Source organism: Pagrus pagrus (assembly GCF_965226575.1).
Source record: "Pagrus pagrus genome assembly, chromosome: 4".
NCBI classification, from domain to species: Eukaryota; Metazoa; Chordata; class Actinopteri; order Spariformes; family Sparidae; genus Pagrus; species Pagrus pagrus.
This window is the reverse complement of record NC_140188.1, coordinates 18847019-18865643: the sequence shown is the minus strand read 5'-3', so window position 1 is coordinate 18865643 and position 18625 is coordinate 18847019. Positions and strand designations below refer to the sequence as shown.

General features: G+C 41.1%; 1 protein-coding gene across 2 annotated transcripts in view; it reads right to left on the bottom strand.

Moving 5' to 3' along the window:
- Positions 1-18625, bottom strand: part of pdgfd (platelet derived growth factor d) — a 57570-nt gene that overhangs the window by 14294 nt on the left and 24651 nt on the right. Inside the window, exons 2-4 of one of the 2 annotated variants that reach the window (XM_084351666.1) lie at positions 11551-11761; positions 9545-9722; positions 1678-1737 (exon numbers count right to left, since the gene is read on the bottom strand). In XM_084351666.1, the coding sequence (XP_084207792.1) occupies positions 1678-1737; positions 9545-9722; positions 11551-11761 (449 nt within the window). The remainder of the gene's footprint in view (positions 1-1677; positions 1738-9544; positions 9723-11550; positions 11762-18625) is intronic. The other variant, XM_084351667.1, reaches the window with a different exon arrangement.

Sequence of the window (18625 nt, the reverse complement as noted above, 5' to 3'; positions counted from 1 at the left end):
ATTACTTTCAGGGGTAACCACCAACTTTACACATCAAAGTTGGTTTGTGGAGTACTACTGCAGTTGGTGCAACTGATGGACCGCCTCCAGTGATGTCACTCAGTGACTAAGGTGCCTTGTGGGCAATATAGGTGCCAGCTTTTATTATCAATCAATTAGTTGACTAATCGTTGCAGCTCTAGTCTTGAAGCAAACCTGGGTGTGAGATTGAGTTTGACTGTGTTAAAAAGTCAAACTTTCTCACATTTTTAACATAATTTTCTTTGTTGTTAGTTTTCGGTCATCACTAAGATGGGGTGAGGAAAGCAGCAACATATCACAGATGATTCCAAGGTGGCCCAATCTCCCTGCTGCAGGCTATTCATCTAGCTGGGAGGCGATTGCAATCAAAGTCTTATAGCATATGGGGCTATTATGCCTGTGACTTCAGCTGCCATAATCAGTACCGACTTCCACATGGGTCAAAGGATGAGGGTAAGTGATGGGAAGATGTTAGGAGCTTATGGAGGGAGACTCAGAACTGAGAACTGAAGTGCACCTCTGAGACTTAACATTTGTCAGCATATATTGTAAGAGCTTCAATACGGTGGCTTAACGAGTATACATTATAGTGATAACTTAAGTGGCAAAACGTGATTCTGACTCATGTAACGGTTCAACTGAATGTTGAAGTCAAAGCACTATTAGATTACTTTTCAAATCAAATTTGTATTTACTTTCACTATAAATTGTTGTTTTTTTCTATTTAGAAATGAAAACCAACATATCACAGAGGTATTCATCCTTCTACTGAATGAGTCACACTGTTTTTCTCATTAGTGTGTAACATTTATCTTCCTGAATTCAATGTGAAACAACTACAAATCTTTGGAAAACCCACGAAGCAGATAGTTGTTCAGAGCCTCATTTGAATATAAAGCGAAGGGGCCATCAAACTGTACGTCGCGTACATCTCATCTGCACTGCCAGTGACACATCTATACATCTACGCGCTAAAACATACACCCACACGCTATTATTATTAATCCATGCAGAAAAACTGCAACACAGTTCGACGCACACTAATTATCGTGGTCACGTACTGTATGTCACTGAACCCCACTGCTCGTACACAGACACACACAAATTACACTGATGTTCTTAGGAAAGCATTAGTCCAAGTAAGCATGTCATTTTACATGTCAAGCTTCATGCACTATAAACACAATACATACATGCATGAGTGTATTCTGTGTGTGGGTGTGTGTCCGCCTATGCAAATGGACCATATGTCACAGTCATTAGTGCAGCCATTGTCGTTTAAAAAATGCAAATAAGATATTCAAAATGAACCAAATTAATCAACCCATTGTGAATAAATAACAGTTTTGACGTTGTGTCAAAGATGTCTATGTGTTGTGTTGCAGAGATATCTATTGGAGTTAGCATGCTAACCAGCAAGCTCTTCCACACTTGCCACTACATCATGGAGCTAAAAACAGAGCGTTTCAGACAGAGGGGAAATGCAGTGTTGCAGCACGGGACAGTTTGAAAAAAACAATTTGTTTTTTGAGCGTGTAAAGCGTGTAAACATATTCTAATAGTAACCCAAAGTAAAATTTTGAACCTGAAAATGAGCATCATAAAGGTATCCTTTAATTCTAGGATTTTACATGTGTTTAAGTATGCATGACTCACCGACATGGGCATGGTGACCGCCTCCCAGTTGGTGTTGGATGCAGGCAGAGGAGTCTCATACTGCAGGAATGGACAGCAGAAATAACCAATCAGCAGTTGATCAATTGAGCAGACAATGCATGAAAAACCACACTGATGGGAAGAAAAGGAAGGATGATTAATTAGTGAATTAAGTAAATATTTTGTGTTTCTTATGAGGCTGGTTTAGCACTTCAAAAAGGTGCAGTCAAAAAGCTTTACAGTTAGTGGTAAAAGCAGCGTGATAATAAACGATTGAGGCTATCAAGTAAAATAAAACTGATGCAAATAGTCGAAAGGAATCATGGTCTTGTTTATGATCAATGTGACTTGTGTCACCACAGACATCTATCTGGTGTGGACTGCACTTTACCTGCGTTACTTCTCTTCTATAAATTCTCAGACATATTTCTGAGGCCAGACAACAACAGTAAAACCACATGAAAAGGGTTAGGAAAAGATCATGATCATCACAAAGCCTAAAGCTTACAGCTATCAGACGTGTTCCCTTCCTTTGTTTACTTTTCAAATACATGCCTTTAAACGCAGCTTGTAGAGACAAGGTGAAGCTTCACATATAATCTAAGGTTATCCAAGACATTCAGGTGTCTGCCTGTCTAACTGATGGACTGTTAGCATGTCAGGAAAATCCTGAAAGAATTTCCAACGAAGCCCGTCACAGCATGCCTGTGTGTGTGTGTGTGTGTGTGTGTGTGTGTGAGAGAGAGAAATCAAACTCTGGTCAAAGCATGTTTAGGTGATAAACACTCATCAGACTGACATATTTGGCACACATGCACACATTCTTTGTCTTTTTCCCTCCATCTTTCACACATACACACAAACACACACTGTCTCCGGGCATCACCCTCTTGACTACACACACATAAAATCTCCCTGGCTATCGAATCCCTCTCCTTGAAGAGTCTTAAATACCATCTCCGGTCAATATGGAACAGTTAATCTGTCTCAACCGCACTTCAAAGACACAGTGCCCTCACTTTGCTTCGGTGTGTGTGTGTGTTCGAGCAAGTGTGTGTCTGCTAATGTAATAGAGCTGACATCAAAGCCTGTCAGTGTGCAAAGGTTTTTGTTTAACAGATTCTTGCATTCTTGTGGCCTTTGGATAAATGTACTCATACACATAAACGCAGGCCCAAACCAGCTGTGAATGAGGTCAGAAGGTTTCCTGTAAGTGTGTGTGTGTCTCTGTGTGTGTCTCTGTGTGTGTGTGAGTAAATGCATGTTTACAGATTCCTAGTCTCATTTCCTTTTAAGGTTAAAATCTTGATTTCAAGCACATCTGGGCCACTTAATTGGGTTGTAAAAGAGTCGAAGAGACAGGGATCAGGGAACATGTGGAGGGAGGACTGGAACCTTCTGAGCACATACAGAAAGTCACCTGCCGGCTACAGCACCAAACTCTTACGCTCTCACATTCATATCCCAACATGTTTTTTTTTTGTATTTTTGGTATTTATAAGATGTCTTCTCGTTGAGTGAGAATTGGATATGCAAATGTTTGCATTTATTGAAAACAGGAAACAGATTAAAACTCATTGCAGGTTTGTACGGTCAGTTTGGTTTATTCCTTCTGGACAAAAATGATAAATTGTTGCCTCCAAGTTCTACTGGGTTTTAATGTTCACACTGACTTATTATAATCGAGTCAGGAGGAGTAAGTCGAATGTTATGACTGCTGGCTCTGTGGGGAAATCAAATCCTGGTGAAAGATAGCAAGTCATGCTGCACTTTACTTATTTAACAGAAAAGAAGCGTCTTCTACTTTATTATTAGCGGGGATAGTTACTGTGTCGCTGGTATGTTTCACTCATTTTTTATTGAGGAACTGCAAAGGTACGTGCCCTGACACTTTCCACTTTATTGGAAGTCTTTTGCACTTTCATAGTTTAATGCCTACACTCATGTGCAGCATGCATTCGTGCTACTGTCCTGTCATTACCAAATCATCTTGCATATTTATAAACGTAGCATATATAGATCACTTCCTTTACATCGTCAACACATGGATTTAATAGCAGGTTATTTTTTTAATTCATGCTAATATCACATCTTCTATCCCGCCAGACGGTGGTTGGTCTGTTTTGCAGTTACACTCCAAATCAACCACACCACAGTGGACTGCGACACATAGTTTAAAGTGGTCCTGGTGTAGTTGTTTAGCACTAGAGTTTGATTGACAGCTGTTATTGAAGCCTAAATGAACTGAACCAAATTAGCAATTATGCCAGAGTTTGTTTGACTCATACAAAAACAGGTGTGAGGGCGCCTGAAGTACCTAACAATCAACAGATTGACTGATTATCTTTTGTTATACAAAGCAGTATGCACATGAAATCCAACATGTTAACATGTTTTTCTTTGTTATGTAAGGAAATAAAAGAATGTGTTGATTCCATGTATCAATGTTAAAGGTGCAATATGTAAGAACTTTAGTTCAAAACATTCAAATATTAACTTAAAATATGAACAAAATGTGAAGAAATGTGGCATGTCAGAGACGTCTATGTCCTGAGCTGCTAACCAGCTAGCCCCGGGCCTGAAAACCTCTTTCTCCCAGCGGTACAAAACTTTTGTGCTAGCGGTGTTAACACAACACTACCTCAGTAGTCCGGCTAGCTGCACAGCTAACTGTGCTAACTGTAGCTTCAGTCATGGATGTATAAACAAGATACAGTTAGCAGTTACTCTGGTGATATGATGCCCCTGTTTGTTTGGGAGTATGAATTCAGCAGAAGACACATTCTTACATATTGCACCTTCAAACAAAATAGCATGTTAAATATAGCGGCTACATCTGCTACTCCAGCTTCTTCTTCAGCTGCGGAAAAGAAGCTCATCCTGTAGGTGAATTGTTTTTGAATATAATTTCGTGCACATTTTATGAGGCAACGTTTGCTAAAGAGGCAAACAATGTATTTCAGACAGTGGTCACAGTGAATTCACTGCCGGCGAGGGCGCAAATTCTTATTTACAGTAGCAGTCTAGTGGAGGGGACATCAGGGAGCTGCCCTTTTCAACCTCCATTTTGTACAACTGGACAGTGAAGCAGCTGAGGATTGAGTGTGTGGTAGTTGGCGAGGAAGGCTAGGGCATTTCCCTGTCGACTTTTACTTCGCATGACCAGTTAGTGTCTCGCCAGAGGGCATTTTACTTTGTGGATAAATCTCACCAGCCACATTTTTGCTGTCTCATCTGTGCCTAAGTCTAAGATACTTTTCAAGTTAAAGCCAGTAAAATGTTCCCCCTCATGTAGAACGGTGACTGATCTTGTTGTTCTTGAAGTTTACTGTGATACTGTTCTTAACCTGCAGTATATTAAAATATATAAGTTTATAATAAGTAATTTATCATCTCTCTCACACACACAACGCTGGTTTAATTTTCCGTCATATCCCATGGAAATATCCATTACTTCAGTCTGTATGGAGAGCACACATGTTGGATGACTCAAGTGGGATGCTGGGAACTAACTTGGATCATATTCCTCAATCAATAGTCTGTTCCCGCTGCACCTGGCTTAGCAACACATCACAGGAATACCCAACCAGAATACGTTACAATTGCTTGTATGATCCCAGACAAGCGAAATCAATACTGGAGACAAACAAACACAAGCAGAGATCTATAAGGTTCTGAAGTCTTACAAAGACAATCTAAGGGCTGCATCTGTTCACAGTAAATATAATGAGGCTGATTTGGGACTTGTAGAGGGTTTTTTTGAACATTAATAACCGAATAGCTCCTAAAATGTTTATCTTATGCAATCAAAAGCTCTCATTACTTCATGTAAGACTGCACTGCAGATGACGAATCACACCCTTTGAAAACAAGAATTCAAAAGGATCAAAGAATAATGATTTGGGCAAAAACAAGTGACATGAATAATGAGAAGGCCGTTCGACTGCTATTTTGCCTGCGGGTGGTGGGCTTTTGTTTCTTTGGAAGGGGGAGCAGTCGTATTCTTATTTTCCACATAAAGGTCAATTCAGGTCCCTTTCTTTCGAGGCCTACACAAACTTTCTTTCAAAGAGACGCAATCCAAAAAAGATCTTGAAGATGAGACCCAATCTAAAATGTGGTTGACCTGATTAGACCCCTTGTTTTGTTCCCTGTCAGTGTCTCATATAGATTGCTATAAATACAATTTTGTTTATACTTATGATATATTCTGTGTCTCCATTTGCCTTCTAATACAAAAAATTTAGTATGTGACATGTTTGCTCCTATATCAAGAGCTGTTGCTACCATATATGTTACCTTTAAGGCAATATATGATTATTACATACATACATCCTTAGATATATGGATATATAGTGTTATAACATATATGAAATACCAATAGTAAAATGTGTATATATAAGGAAATCTATTAATGTTTTTTGTTTTTTCCTTTGCTTGGCATGTAAAAGGTATTGAAAGTTAAATGGCAGCTCATCTCTCCCACAGAAATCACTGGTCCTGAAACGCCTCGTCATATCTGTGACAATTCTGTGACAATTCTGTGACAATTCTGTCTTGACTTCACACTATGTCACTATGTCACACTTTTACACAATATATGCTTCTATTCATGGTAGACGTGAAGCTAACTGAAAGCTAGAAACATCACATGGCTCAGGCATGTGTGAGCTGACCAGTCAGAGGAGACTGGGTATTTGGGAGGAGGGGCCTTAAAGAGACTGGAGCTAAAACAGACAGAGGGGGAATACAGAGCTGTTTTTGGGCACCAAAGCATGAAAATCTATTCTCGCAGTAAACCAAAATAAAATTATGAACCTGAAAATGAGCATTAAAATAATGTACATGATGAACTTTTCATATATATGTACATATGCATATTTGTATAGTTTGTATATTACACATTTATACAAATACATATATGTAAATTACATGTGACATGTGTGCCAAAATATGTAATTTACATACATAAACATGGGCTGGACATGTTGATATATGAAATTCTTCCAATTTACAACAGTTTTTATATTTGCTTTGTACATATGTGCACATACATTGCATTTGCGTATGGGCTGATTTTCCCGGGCTTCACGCAAACCTGCATAAACCTCACTCTAGCACAGCAAGTAGTGGTGATGCTCCTGAAGCTGTTGTGTATCGGCTAAGTATCACCAGTGTAAGAGTAAATGGGCACTTAAACATTTAATAGTTAAGCAGCTATCTACTGTAACAATTGTGCAGAGCCTAACACAAACACGGATAACTCGCACTGACGGACTACAAGCAAGATAAGTGTTTGGCTCGTCTTTACGACTCTTATCGACAACGCTCCCTCAACACGTCAGACAACTGCTACGACATCTTGTTATGCCCTGTGTATTATTGGAGGTGTTGAAATTGTTAAAGACTCTTTCCCCTCAAGCTTAATGAGGCGGAGAGAAAATGGAAAGACAGATTCATTAACACCTTTTCAATATGTGGGTGGAATGTGTCGCAAACCACCCACCGTGATGACGTCTAGATTTCAATCAGCTCCTAATGAACCAATTCATACTTACCATTTTTGAGATCAAATAGCATCCAATCCATCTGAGACCTATGAAGTGCTTAAGTCTGAAGAGAGCGACCGCCAGCACTGCAGTGTCACGAAGCTCCTCTAATTAACAAGCAGCCATTAAAGGTCATAAAGAGCAGCGACAAATCATTTTTCCTGCATATAAAAGTCAACACTCCCCGTTTAGCCTCAAAGGACACATTGTCCCCTGCTGTCCATTTCCGAGACACATGTGATCAGATCTGACAGTGAGCCCGCATGGATCCAATCAGGACTTATACTGTAGACCCAAAACATCTGGCAAAGAATGCAACCCTGTCCAGACCTAGCTCCAGTTTGGTCCTGGGTCAGGATTTGGTTACTAAGTACCCAGAGGACCTGTGAAGAGCTCTAATCAGAACGGCAGTGACACATGGATTTTAAACATGGCAGAGGTTTAGTGGTGACAACGTGTTGTGTTTTGGTCTTTATTCACTGTTTTCCCTGTATGCTTCCACTCTGCCTTTCTCTCCATCAACCTAATGCTGTTTCGCTTCCCCTCATGGTTATTCTTTTGTCTAGTCAGCCTCAGTTGTATCTCAAAATGCCTCCCTCTCCCTCTCTCAGACTTGCTCTCTCAGCTCAGGTTGTTTTAGTCATTAGCTGACACGCCGATACCATCTCAGACACCTGTTCTCTCCTTCCAATGGAGCTTCTCCTCATTCTCCCTCGGCCTCCATTCCCCTCGTCGCCGCCTCTCCTCCATCTTATCTGTTCGACAGGTCTGGAGAGAACAAATTAGACCTGCTAAATTAAGCCACACACACAGCTCCCGTCTAGCTGAAGGCAAGCTGTGTGTATGTGTCTCGGTGTGAAAGATGGAAAGACAAGAGCGCACGCTCAAACACAGGAGCTCTTTGAAAAATGGGTAAAACGGATCAAATAAGATAAGCCCCAAGAGCTGGATTCTGTTTAAATGGTACTGAGGTGTGATTGTTTGACCAGAGGAGGAATAACAAAGGGTGCAGAGGAAGGGGAGACAGGGAGAAGCAGTGAGAGTCTGAGGGAGAGAGATAAGGGAGTTATAATTTGAGGTACTTATACTTTGTTGTTATTATTTTGGGTTGAATGAGGTGCTCAACCCAAAAGTTGCTTTCTAGGACTCATCTGGCTCAAACATGCAGTTTATGGTTGTGGGATTTCTCTTGTGGAAAGCAAGTATATCTGTGGCCTCGCACTAGGTGATGATAACCTGCTGCCATGAATATTAGCTAGCATACCAAGTGTGTATCATTCCGCGGCTAAAAATAGTCCCCAACAAATGCACTATTTGCTCCAGTTTGAATGCCGTTTGCTAAAAACTACAATGCCCAGCTGTTTTAGGAAACTGCTGAGCTCATTTTGAATAAAGAAAGATATTGCATTTGAGTTCACATCTTTAGTAGGAACCAAAGAGCTTTGGACTGAGGAAGTATCAAACACATCGGTTGGTCCTGGTCTTTTCGTGGGATTTGCTGACATTAAAGGAAATGAAAGCCAAATTCTTTAAGGTGATGAGGATGTTTGGTGGTGACTGTAGAAAGTGAAGGATCGTCTGCAAATACAGTATCTCTCTCTCTCTCTCTCTCTCTGTCGTACCCTTTACTCCGTCTGCGCTCACACCTCTTTTTTTCCCCTCTGATAATAAGCGATGCCACCAGTTCAACCCCGTCTGTGATGCCGTGTCTCTCACCCTCTCTCTCCTCTGCACTCATAAAAGGCGAAGCCAGGGAACATCTTTAAAATGCCTCTCTGTCTCTCCGCTGCTCCTTCTCTTCCCCTTTCCCCTCTGATTATAGGGTGGGAGAACATCTTCAAAATCAGAATCCCTCTCTTTCTTCTTTCCTCCCCCTGACAGAATGACAAAGCTAATCTCCTTATCCGTTCCTTTGACAGCCTTTAAAAGAACCCTCTCTCATCATCCCTCCTGCCCTCCTCCCCCAATCCCTCCATCTCTCCTCTGCTGTCGAGTGGACGTGTCAGAAAAGAACAGTCGGCTAATACATTTTGGCATTTTACCGACATTGCTACCAGATCCCACCTCTCTGCCTCGCTTTTATCTCACCCCATCATCCCATCTCTCTCTTTTATTGCCAAGTGGAGGTAAAAGAGAGGAAGAGGCATTTCACCTGGAGCATTGCAATGATTCCCGGGATAAACCCAGTGTGACAAAAGAAATACTACAAACCTTAAGCTGTGTCCCAAATAACAGCTCATGATTCATCGTCAGCTGCGTGTGTGTTACAGTTTGTGTGTGTGTGTGTGTGTTTGTCTCAGCGAAAGAGCGCGGCTCACCAGCAGTGAGTAGTAGACTTTGAATCCCGGCTTTGCAACAAAGTAGTCATCAGACTTGAAGGTGACTCTGAGCTTGTTGGTTTTGGAGTTGAGACTAGGCGGTGCCTTCTGCCCACACCAGCGACCCCAAGTTATTGTGCTGGTCTCCGATCGGTCCTCCATTTCGACAAAGTCATACCTGTAGCGAGAGAGATGGAGAGGTGGACGAATGAGTGGGAGGGAAAATGGAAGGATGTCAAATAACAGTGATGTCAAGAAAATAGACATGGTGGAAAAGGTGAAAAACGTGGGTCTTATTTTTGTAGTTTTCATCCTGCGGGGATTTTGGTGACAGCAACATTGCACTCACTAATTTACTGTTTTTGCTGACATATGGGAATTCAGTGACATTGCTCAAAAATGAGAAAACAAGAGCAAATGGGAAAACTATGACCAAACTCACTGCTATAATACACAGTTTACCTGGACCTGCTGTATTTATCATAATCGTACGCACACAGGGTTTTCACATGCGATTTGGGATTATTAAAACCATTTTTTCGTATGTTTTCTTGACGTTTAATATATAAATTCACATTCTCTTTTTTGCGATTTGGTGACCCCTTCAGTTTCTGAGTGCAACGCCACTGTCTCAGGTCTGTAACAATAGGTCAGATGTAATGTAGGTGCAAACTACAAACTAAACTCATCACGTCATAACAATGTTATGTGTTGAGAACTTGTATGTTGAAGTAAACATGTATGTAACGCTGTGATCCTACCCTCTCACTGAAGTTACATAGTGCAGACACAAGTGAGTCAATTGATTACTCGATTAATCAGCTAATTTTTGCAGTTCTATAAGCGAGCTTTAGAGGAAGCCTACCGGAGAGAGGAGCTTGTTACTTTTGGACATAGCCAGGATAGTTGTTTTGTGGTTTCGTATTTTTGTGCTAAGCCAAGCTAACAAACTTTTGGCTCCAGCTTTATATAGAAGAGATATTGAGCTTCTCATCTAACTCTCGGCAAGAGAGCCAATAAGCTTAAAAAGCATCTTCTATATTGTTGAACCTTTCCTTCTGGTAGTTTAGTTTAGTTTTGCACTGCCAGACTTGTGCATTAAGCTATCGCTGTGTTTGCAGATACTTTGGTGAGAACATTGTCATCATAACTGATAAGACGACGGTCTGATGGTCCTTTAATGACATTCTTTACATGTAGCTACTTCTTTAGCTTCCTTAACACAGTTTAAGTTGATTGTAAGATCCCGAGATTAGTCAGCTTTTGTGATGAGACAATTAAATGATTCACTCTCAATTCCCCACCCTGCCAAGGTACTCGACAAGAACTATTTTGCAGGAAAAGTTTCTCGGTAACTTTGATAACATTCCAGCAATCGATGCTGCGGTCAATTAGTGAGTCCATCAATCAAGCGCACACAAATACACACAGTCAATGTGACAAAACAGATTGGAAAAACTGGCAAAGCTACTTCCTCCCTCTTCCCACCTTTTCTAAATCCCTCCTCCCCCTCTCTTCCTCCCTCTGCTCCCTATTGTCTTTTCAGCAAAGTGCTTACAAAGACGGCTGAGTTGCATATGGGGATTAAAAAGTCTATTTTCTCCCCTCAACCCTCAAGGACAAACTTCTTATACTTCTTGCCAAGAAAGTAAACTTCAACTATCCATCTCTCTCGCACTGATTCCACCCCCTACACCTTTTTATATTCTTTTCTCTCACATCCCTTCAATCACAGTTTATTGTTGGTGCGCTAATGTGAATATGTTAACAAATCATTCCCGCATACTTCCCTCTCGCTGTTTTACGTTCGTTCAACTTGAGACTTTCACTCCATAAACTTTTCCTCTGCTCTTTGTCACTTCTTTCTCATCATTCACTCTTACTCTCATCTGACTTTCCTCCTTTACAGCCGCTTGTAATTCATCAACGCTTCCTCTTTCTTTTTGTTCTCCGAGCCTCCATCCTTCTTCCCTACACTCGGGTATCTCTGAATCTCATTGTTTTACCTGCACACTCCGTTCTCAGCCTCCTCCAGGCCGAAGTGCCCGTCGAACTCCAGGTGTATGCGGCTCCCTGGTGGTGACAGCAGTTTCCAGGACAGCAGCAGATTGCGGGGGTAAGCGTTGGGGTAGCGTGGGCTGTGGATGGCTCCACCCGCCGGCGTTACTGTGACGTTTTCCTCCTTGCGGTAAAAGTCTGTGGTGAGGCGATTGCTGTCTGTTAGTGGTTACAACTAATCAGTTAGTTAGTCCAGTTGTGAATAAACACAAGTGAAGCAGCTTGTTCACAGACACACAAATCCACATGCAAAAGCAACAAATATACAGGATTTTTATGGATTTTGGCACAGACAGACAGAAAGCAGAGAGCAGGAAAACATACAGAAACAACACAAATACAAATGTGCCATTTCAGTCTGACAGTAACATGAACTCAGTGAAGACGGGCACTTTTAATCCAGCACTTACTTTAAAGCTTTCAGCCTAATATGTACAGACATATTTTAACAGAGTGGTTGAACAGTTCTGCAAATATGCTTACTCACCTTCCCAAATATTAAATTAGAGGATGATACAACTCATATCTTTCCCTCTTCAGTATTAACTTACGTAAGATTAGCTTTGGGATTGGAAACCTAACCTAACCCCACTCTGTCTAAAAGGAACGAAAATCAGATGAGGCAATGTTGCAGAGTAGTGCAACATTGCCTCATCTGATTTTCTTTCCTTTCTGAGAGGCACTGTCACCTAATTGCCTCACATATCTGCCCTATCCTAGCAAGGAGGACATACACAAGATCTTACTTTTATGCTCTTTAAATGGCATGGGAACTGCATTTAATGGAACTAATTTCTGGAGCCAGATTCACCCTGCTGCCATCTGACAAAAGATACAGAAGTATCTGCTGCCAGACTACAGAGCAGCTTCTTTTCCTCAGGCTCCTGAACTCAATCCTTATGTATAATATAGTTTATTTTTCTTTATTTCTCCGTTACGTAGCATAAAGGGACTAAACTCGGTTTAGTTTTACAACCCCGGTGTTGTAATATGAGAAGTAAATGTGGCTTTACCTTTACCTTTTACCTTAAATCATTAAGTCACAGACAAATATCATGCAATTACAGTTATGCCTTCCACTGTAACGCATTACCCTCAGCACCGGTGATCAGAGGTGCCGGTCGGCTGATTGTTTTTCACCTTCAGACAGAGCCTGGCGAGCTGTTTCCCTTCTCTTTCCAGTCTTTATGGTAAGCTACGCTAAACTGCTGCTTGTGGTAACTTCATATTTACAGACAAAGAGCAGCATCAATCTTCTCATCTAGCTCTTGCTAAAAACTCATGCCCTTTGTAGTGTGGTGGAGAATTTTGTACTAGCAGTGTGAAAAGAAACTGAGGAAATAATAATACAGCTCACCTCTATTATGATTCTGTGGAGGTGAGAGTCAAATTTGAAAGAATGCTTGGTTGTGTATCAGGTGAACATTGTGTAATTGAGGACATTTATGGATAGAAGTTTTAAATACCTGCTCTTGTTTCGAATTGTCTGACCTTTTCACACCCATTAGACTTTGATATTTCTTATGTACAAGTGGAAAATTTAGCCTGACGGTGGTTTGAGAGAAAAGGTCACGGGGTCCACAGAAATATTCAGATTCATTCTCTGACGGTCGTAAATATCGGAACAACAGATGGACCAACTGACATCACTACTTTTTTGCCGGAGAAAGACAAAGAAAATGTAACTTCCTGGAGAAAGGTAGTTGATTGTGGAGTCTCACCCCCAGCTCGTCAAACACTGACAAGCTGGAGATGAGACTGAACAATCAACTATCTTTTTGCAGGAAGTTACATTTTCTTGCTTAGAGGTGTGTGTAAATATCATGCAGCATCTGTCTTGACAGTAAAGGTCATTGCACTGATGTACCAAAACAGCTAAAGGACTGCGTCTATACTGTCTCCACGCTCTGTCAAGCTCACCACAAACACACTTCATCCTATAATAAGACACAATATGATAACATCTACCTACCTAAGACATCTGCAAACAAAAGAGAATGATAAAGAATGCTATGCTAACTGTGATCTGTGTATTAGCTGTATTGGTTTACTGACTACTATAAACTATAATGATGCTTCCTAAAGTCGTGTGTAAAGTCTAATAATTGCTCATCAGTACCGATGAACATCGTAATCACGCCCACTGAATGTCTAAGCCTGAACAATCAACTCAATCATTAATCTAATTTCATATTGCGCAACAAAACTCATTAGTTGTCCCCGTCATTTTAATGCTGACTTGCTGGAAATTAGAAAGAAATTCCTTGCACACACACAAACACACACACACACACACACACACACACACACACACACACACACACACTGTAAGGTCAGGATGTGTGCTGAAGTAGGCTGACAGAGCTGTATTTTCTGAGGGGTTTGTGGTTTTTGAGAGAGAGAGAGCTGAATACATAATCAAGGCGCCGCAGCCTGCACCCCTGGGAGATGATGATGAAGCTTTTGGCCTTCTCCTCCACCTCTTCTCTGCAAACTTCTTTTAATTCCTCCTCTCGATCTTTTCCCGCTCTCTCTCTTCTCTGTAAGTCGCTCCTCTTTGCTTCAGTCAGTATTTCTGTCTCATCGGTCACTCAGCGTTCTGCAGGAGTCGCACCCTCTGCCAATTTTAGCTTCGGCAATTAACGATGTAGCTAAGCGTGCGCGTGCGAATGGATTGGCTGGTTTGCGCTTGTGGTCGATGTGTATTTGGTGACTCATGAAGTTATTGAAGTCAGCTGTGAGGAGTAGTGAAGATATTTTAATAATGTGCTTGTGTTTCCGTCTATTTGCACGTGTTTCTTTAAGCTGCAGTGCATCAAACTCTCAGGACCACCGTCATTTCTGCTTGTGTGACTCTGTCAATGTGTGTGAGTGTGTGTGTGTGTGTGTGTGTGTCGATGTTTGTAATGGGATTCTTCCACTCTGCTGATCAGAAGCCTGACTGTGTTCGTCCATTCAGTCATAAAAGTGCTGTTATGTGTCAGGAACTTTCACCCACTAAGGTCACTGGGGACCAGAGATCTGTGTGTGTGTGTGTGTGTGTATGTGTGTGTGAGCGTGTGTGTCTGTCAGTATTCTCATATTTTCATGGGTACATTTGTTTGTATGTAACTATATTTTTTGTATATGGACTGGTCCTTTTACAGTGTAGCCTACTTATTGAACGGATGTAAAGACACCGTTTACATTTCTCTAGACTCCAATTTTTTTTTCTCTGGGCCAAGACAGAAAATGAGCAGTGACAGGATGTGAGAGCAAGACAAGTAAATTAACTTTTAATTGTAGGAAAAAGAGAGAAAAAAGGATAAGTGAACTCTGTTGCCCTTCTCCACAAGTTTGTAAGTGAGCTAATGAGTTTCACTAAAAAGTCATATGATATCATCTTGGCAGTGAAGTTTGCATGATATTAAGAATGGTACCAAGGGGATAAAGAGGCCTTTCAAACAATCTGGATTCACTCTGTGTTTCACCATTCAATCTAATGAAGAATATTAATCAATCTGAGACAAAAACATCTCAACAGTTTCTGACAGGACTCTTGTTCTGTAGCTGAGCCTGACAGGACCTGCAGAAGGACAATATATAACTTTGTTAATCTTTCTAACATTCTTCATGTCTTCTTCATACATCTGTCGCCTGTATTGTGTTTCCCAGTGCTCAGATAAGCTGGAGAGATTCAAAACTTCATGTGAACTAAGTCTTAAGAAAGCCAACACTGGCTTAGCTGCTAAACTGCAATCATTCAGGCTCTTCTTATGTCTCTGTTTAATTTGGGTTGATCTTTTGATGTCCATATTTTTGTCTGTTTTATTTTTTGGTCCAGGACTCTGAAAACTGATCCATCCTGATGGAAGAGAGACACACCCAACATCTCTAGCATTGGTTTGTCCAGAGGAAGTTAAGTGGATACGGTGGATGAATCTTTCCAAATTCTCTGTGGCTTTAGTCGCTAATTTGGCTCTGACCGTTCATTTTGTGTGCATGGTTGTGGATGTGTGTGCCGTGTATATGAATGTGCATATACAGTGACATGAACTAACATCTGTTCATCCGTGCACACAGGTGTGAGTGTGTGTGTGTGTGTGTGAGAGAGACGAAGAGTGCCAGAGATAGAAAGCATTAAGGAGAATGAATGCGCTAAAATGAAAAAATATGTAAATCGCTCGAGCAGAACTTCAGCTTTTTTGGATACAGCTTCACAGTCCCACAACTGACCTGACCATAAATCATGCAGTGATGTCAGTGACACTATTGCAAATTCATGCAAATGGTAGTCTGATAAAAAAGAGGTTTCTGTTAAAGATCCAGTCCAGAGAATTGACAGTGCTGGAAACTGGCAGCTACATTTCATCTGTCTGATTTAGTCAGAGAGTGTGAGGGTATGACACGGGGGGAAAGAATGAAATGGACACCATAGGGCAGTGGCACATTTTAGTTTTTTGTTAAGCTCTTAATAATAAACTTTTTTTTACATAAGAACTTTGAAAGCAGAGTTAACAAAGTGCTTTGATAATCAAGCAAAGCACTTAGCCTCTGTCTCTTAGTCCAGTTTGTTAAAGAATAGGGTCAACATAAAAATATATATATATATGTGACTGTCTAATCATTCCAGGATTAGCATAGGATGAGAGACATCCATGAAATTATGAGAGGCTGCTATTACCAGGCTAGACCGTCTATATAACGACACGACACTTCTCCTCTCTCTAGTCATCCCTCTTAAATACCACCCGCACTGTCAGTTACACACAAAATGTAATTAACATTCAACGAAACCACCATTGTTTATCCAAATCTGTTCTGTAATCTGTAAGCATTATCTATCCCTGCTGCTCTGATGCCTGATGTTCCAGCATCTGGTTTGGTCTAACAATTGGAAATGCCACTTTCACTTTTCAGTGCATCGAGCTGACAATGTCTTTTCTTTTGTGTTTGTTTTACTTAAAGGCGCTCTGTAAGCGTGTGACGTCATGTGAAAAATTAGACCTTCCCCGTCTCTATCAGTCGTCTATACAAGCTTGTGGATGATTTGTTTAAGTTGTTGAATGCTGCTGGACTGTGGATTTCTTTGTGCTACAATCCGAAGGATGTGACTTGAACACTCTTCTAAGGGAGAAGAACAGTAGCTAACGTTAGATCAGAAAGAGTCCACTATTGTAAACTAGCCGGCTTCTAGCACAACACAAAAATTCCACAGAGCCCCTTTGAGGCATTTTTGAGGCTAAATGGTGTTTTATTGTGTATTTCTTGGAGGTTTTTTTATTGAAAACTTGTAACTATAATGCATTTCTGGGCTGCACATGTACCACTCAACAGAAAACAGGTGGGAAAGATTAAAGTTTTACAGGCTCTGCTTGAGCGGTTGGAAATCTTGGGGAAGCGAGACAGCGAATGATTGAACAGTCCCAGATATCTCTACACGCACTCCGACTACTTCTAGTCTTCATGTTTTATCAGTCTTTCCTATGATGTTGTGCAACATAACATCGTAGCTCATAAGGCTAGCTAACGCATCAAAGCCACAAAACTAGAGAATCAGTCTCTTTAAATCATGTCTTTTATATAACACATGCTCTAAACCATTCGCATAACACTCATCTCTACTGAACTTGACAGAAAGTTGAAGTTCTGCAATCTCAGGAAATAAGATGATGTCAGAAGTGCTGATAATATCACTGACAGTCTCTCAGTGACTCACACCCCTGAGTTTAAACACACACCTACACACACACACACACACACACATGCACGCACACAGACACACGTAATGTCTGACACTGGCAATTAAGCTCTCAGTCTCCCGATCTGACACCTAAATAACCGTGACAATTATGCTGCGTGACTGTGTGATTTGTGTGTGTGGGATCTATTAAGAGTGTGTTTGTGGATGTGCCAACGTTCCGAGAAAAAAGTTCCTGATTGTATGTGTGCATTTGCGTGGATGTGTGTGGGTAAATTCGCACTAATCAAACTTGGCTCTCCCACCTCCAGTGCCAGGGTGTGATGTTCTTCGTGCCTCTGAGATCTATTTCTGATCCAAGTGCCAATCACACTCTGATCACCCAGCAACCGGCGTGCATCAGAGACCAAAGAATAGCTCTGTGGGGCGAGTACTGAAGCGGCGAGAGAAGAACTGATGATGTAGACGATTAATTAAAAGTGTATTTTGGTTAAGACACAGGTGTGCACATACTCACCTAATATCAACTGACACCCTCTTTTTTTTATTATCCAAGTCTCTATTCTGTGCAAACTATTTTTCTTGAGTGACAGTTTGCATATGATACATTCTCACTCTCTCCCACAGGACATTACCTATAACAAGGCAACCCCATTTCCTACATCTGCCACCCCCATGTCGAACATATCCTGTCTGACTTTCATCTTCTCAAAATGAATTCTCATAAGCCCCAACAGTAGCTAACAGGACACACATAATACATTCACTCTCAGCTGTGGAAAAACTCCCCAGAGAAATGTGATGCCGCTGCTCTCAATTCTTGGTGGCATTCCCAGTTTCTGTCTAAAAAATAGGTGTTTTACACTGTTGTGGATCGTGATCTGAGGGGCTTTGAGATTATGAAATTATTAAAAATGAAAGAGCGTCCTATTTGCAGGAATAGTTCAACATTTCGGAAGTACGCTTATATGCTTCTTTGGTGGAGAGTTAGATAGGAAGATTGATACCACTTTCATATTTGACAGTTCAATGTAAGGTTGGATTGAGCAGGTGAGCCGTGTGTGGAGGAAGCTTATTGTTAATTAAGCAGCCGATCAAAACTGTCGTGCATCGCAACAACCAGGTGCACCTACGACGGCACAAGTAGGTCTGCATTCAGTAGGAGAAGTCGCATCCCAGTCAGTGCATTTACAGGAGGGATCTAATACCTGAGAGCGTTTCCTTGTCTGCAGAGCATGTGTGATCGACAGTAGACAGGAGGGGAAGAGCGAGGGCAGACTGTCACCTGGTTATTTGATCCCGAATGGCCTCGTTCTCGCAGACGGATTAAAAAAACATAAAAG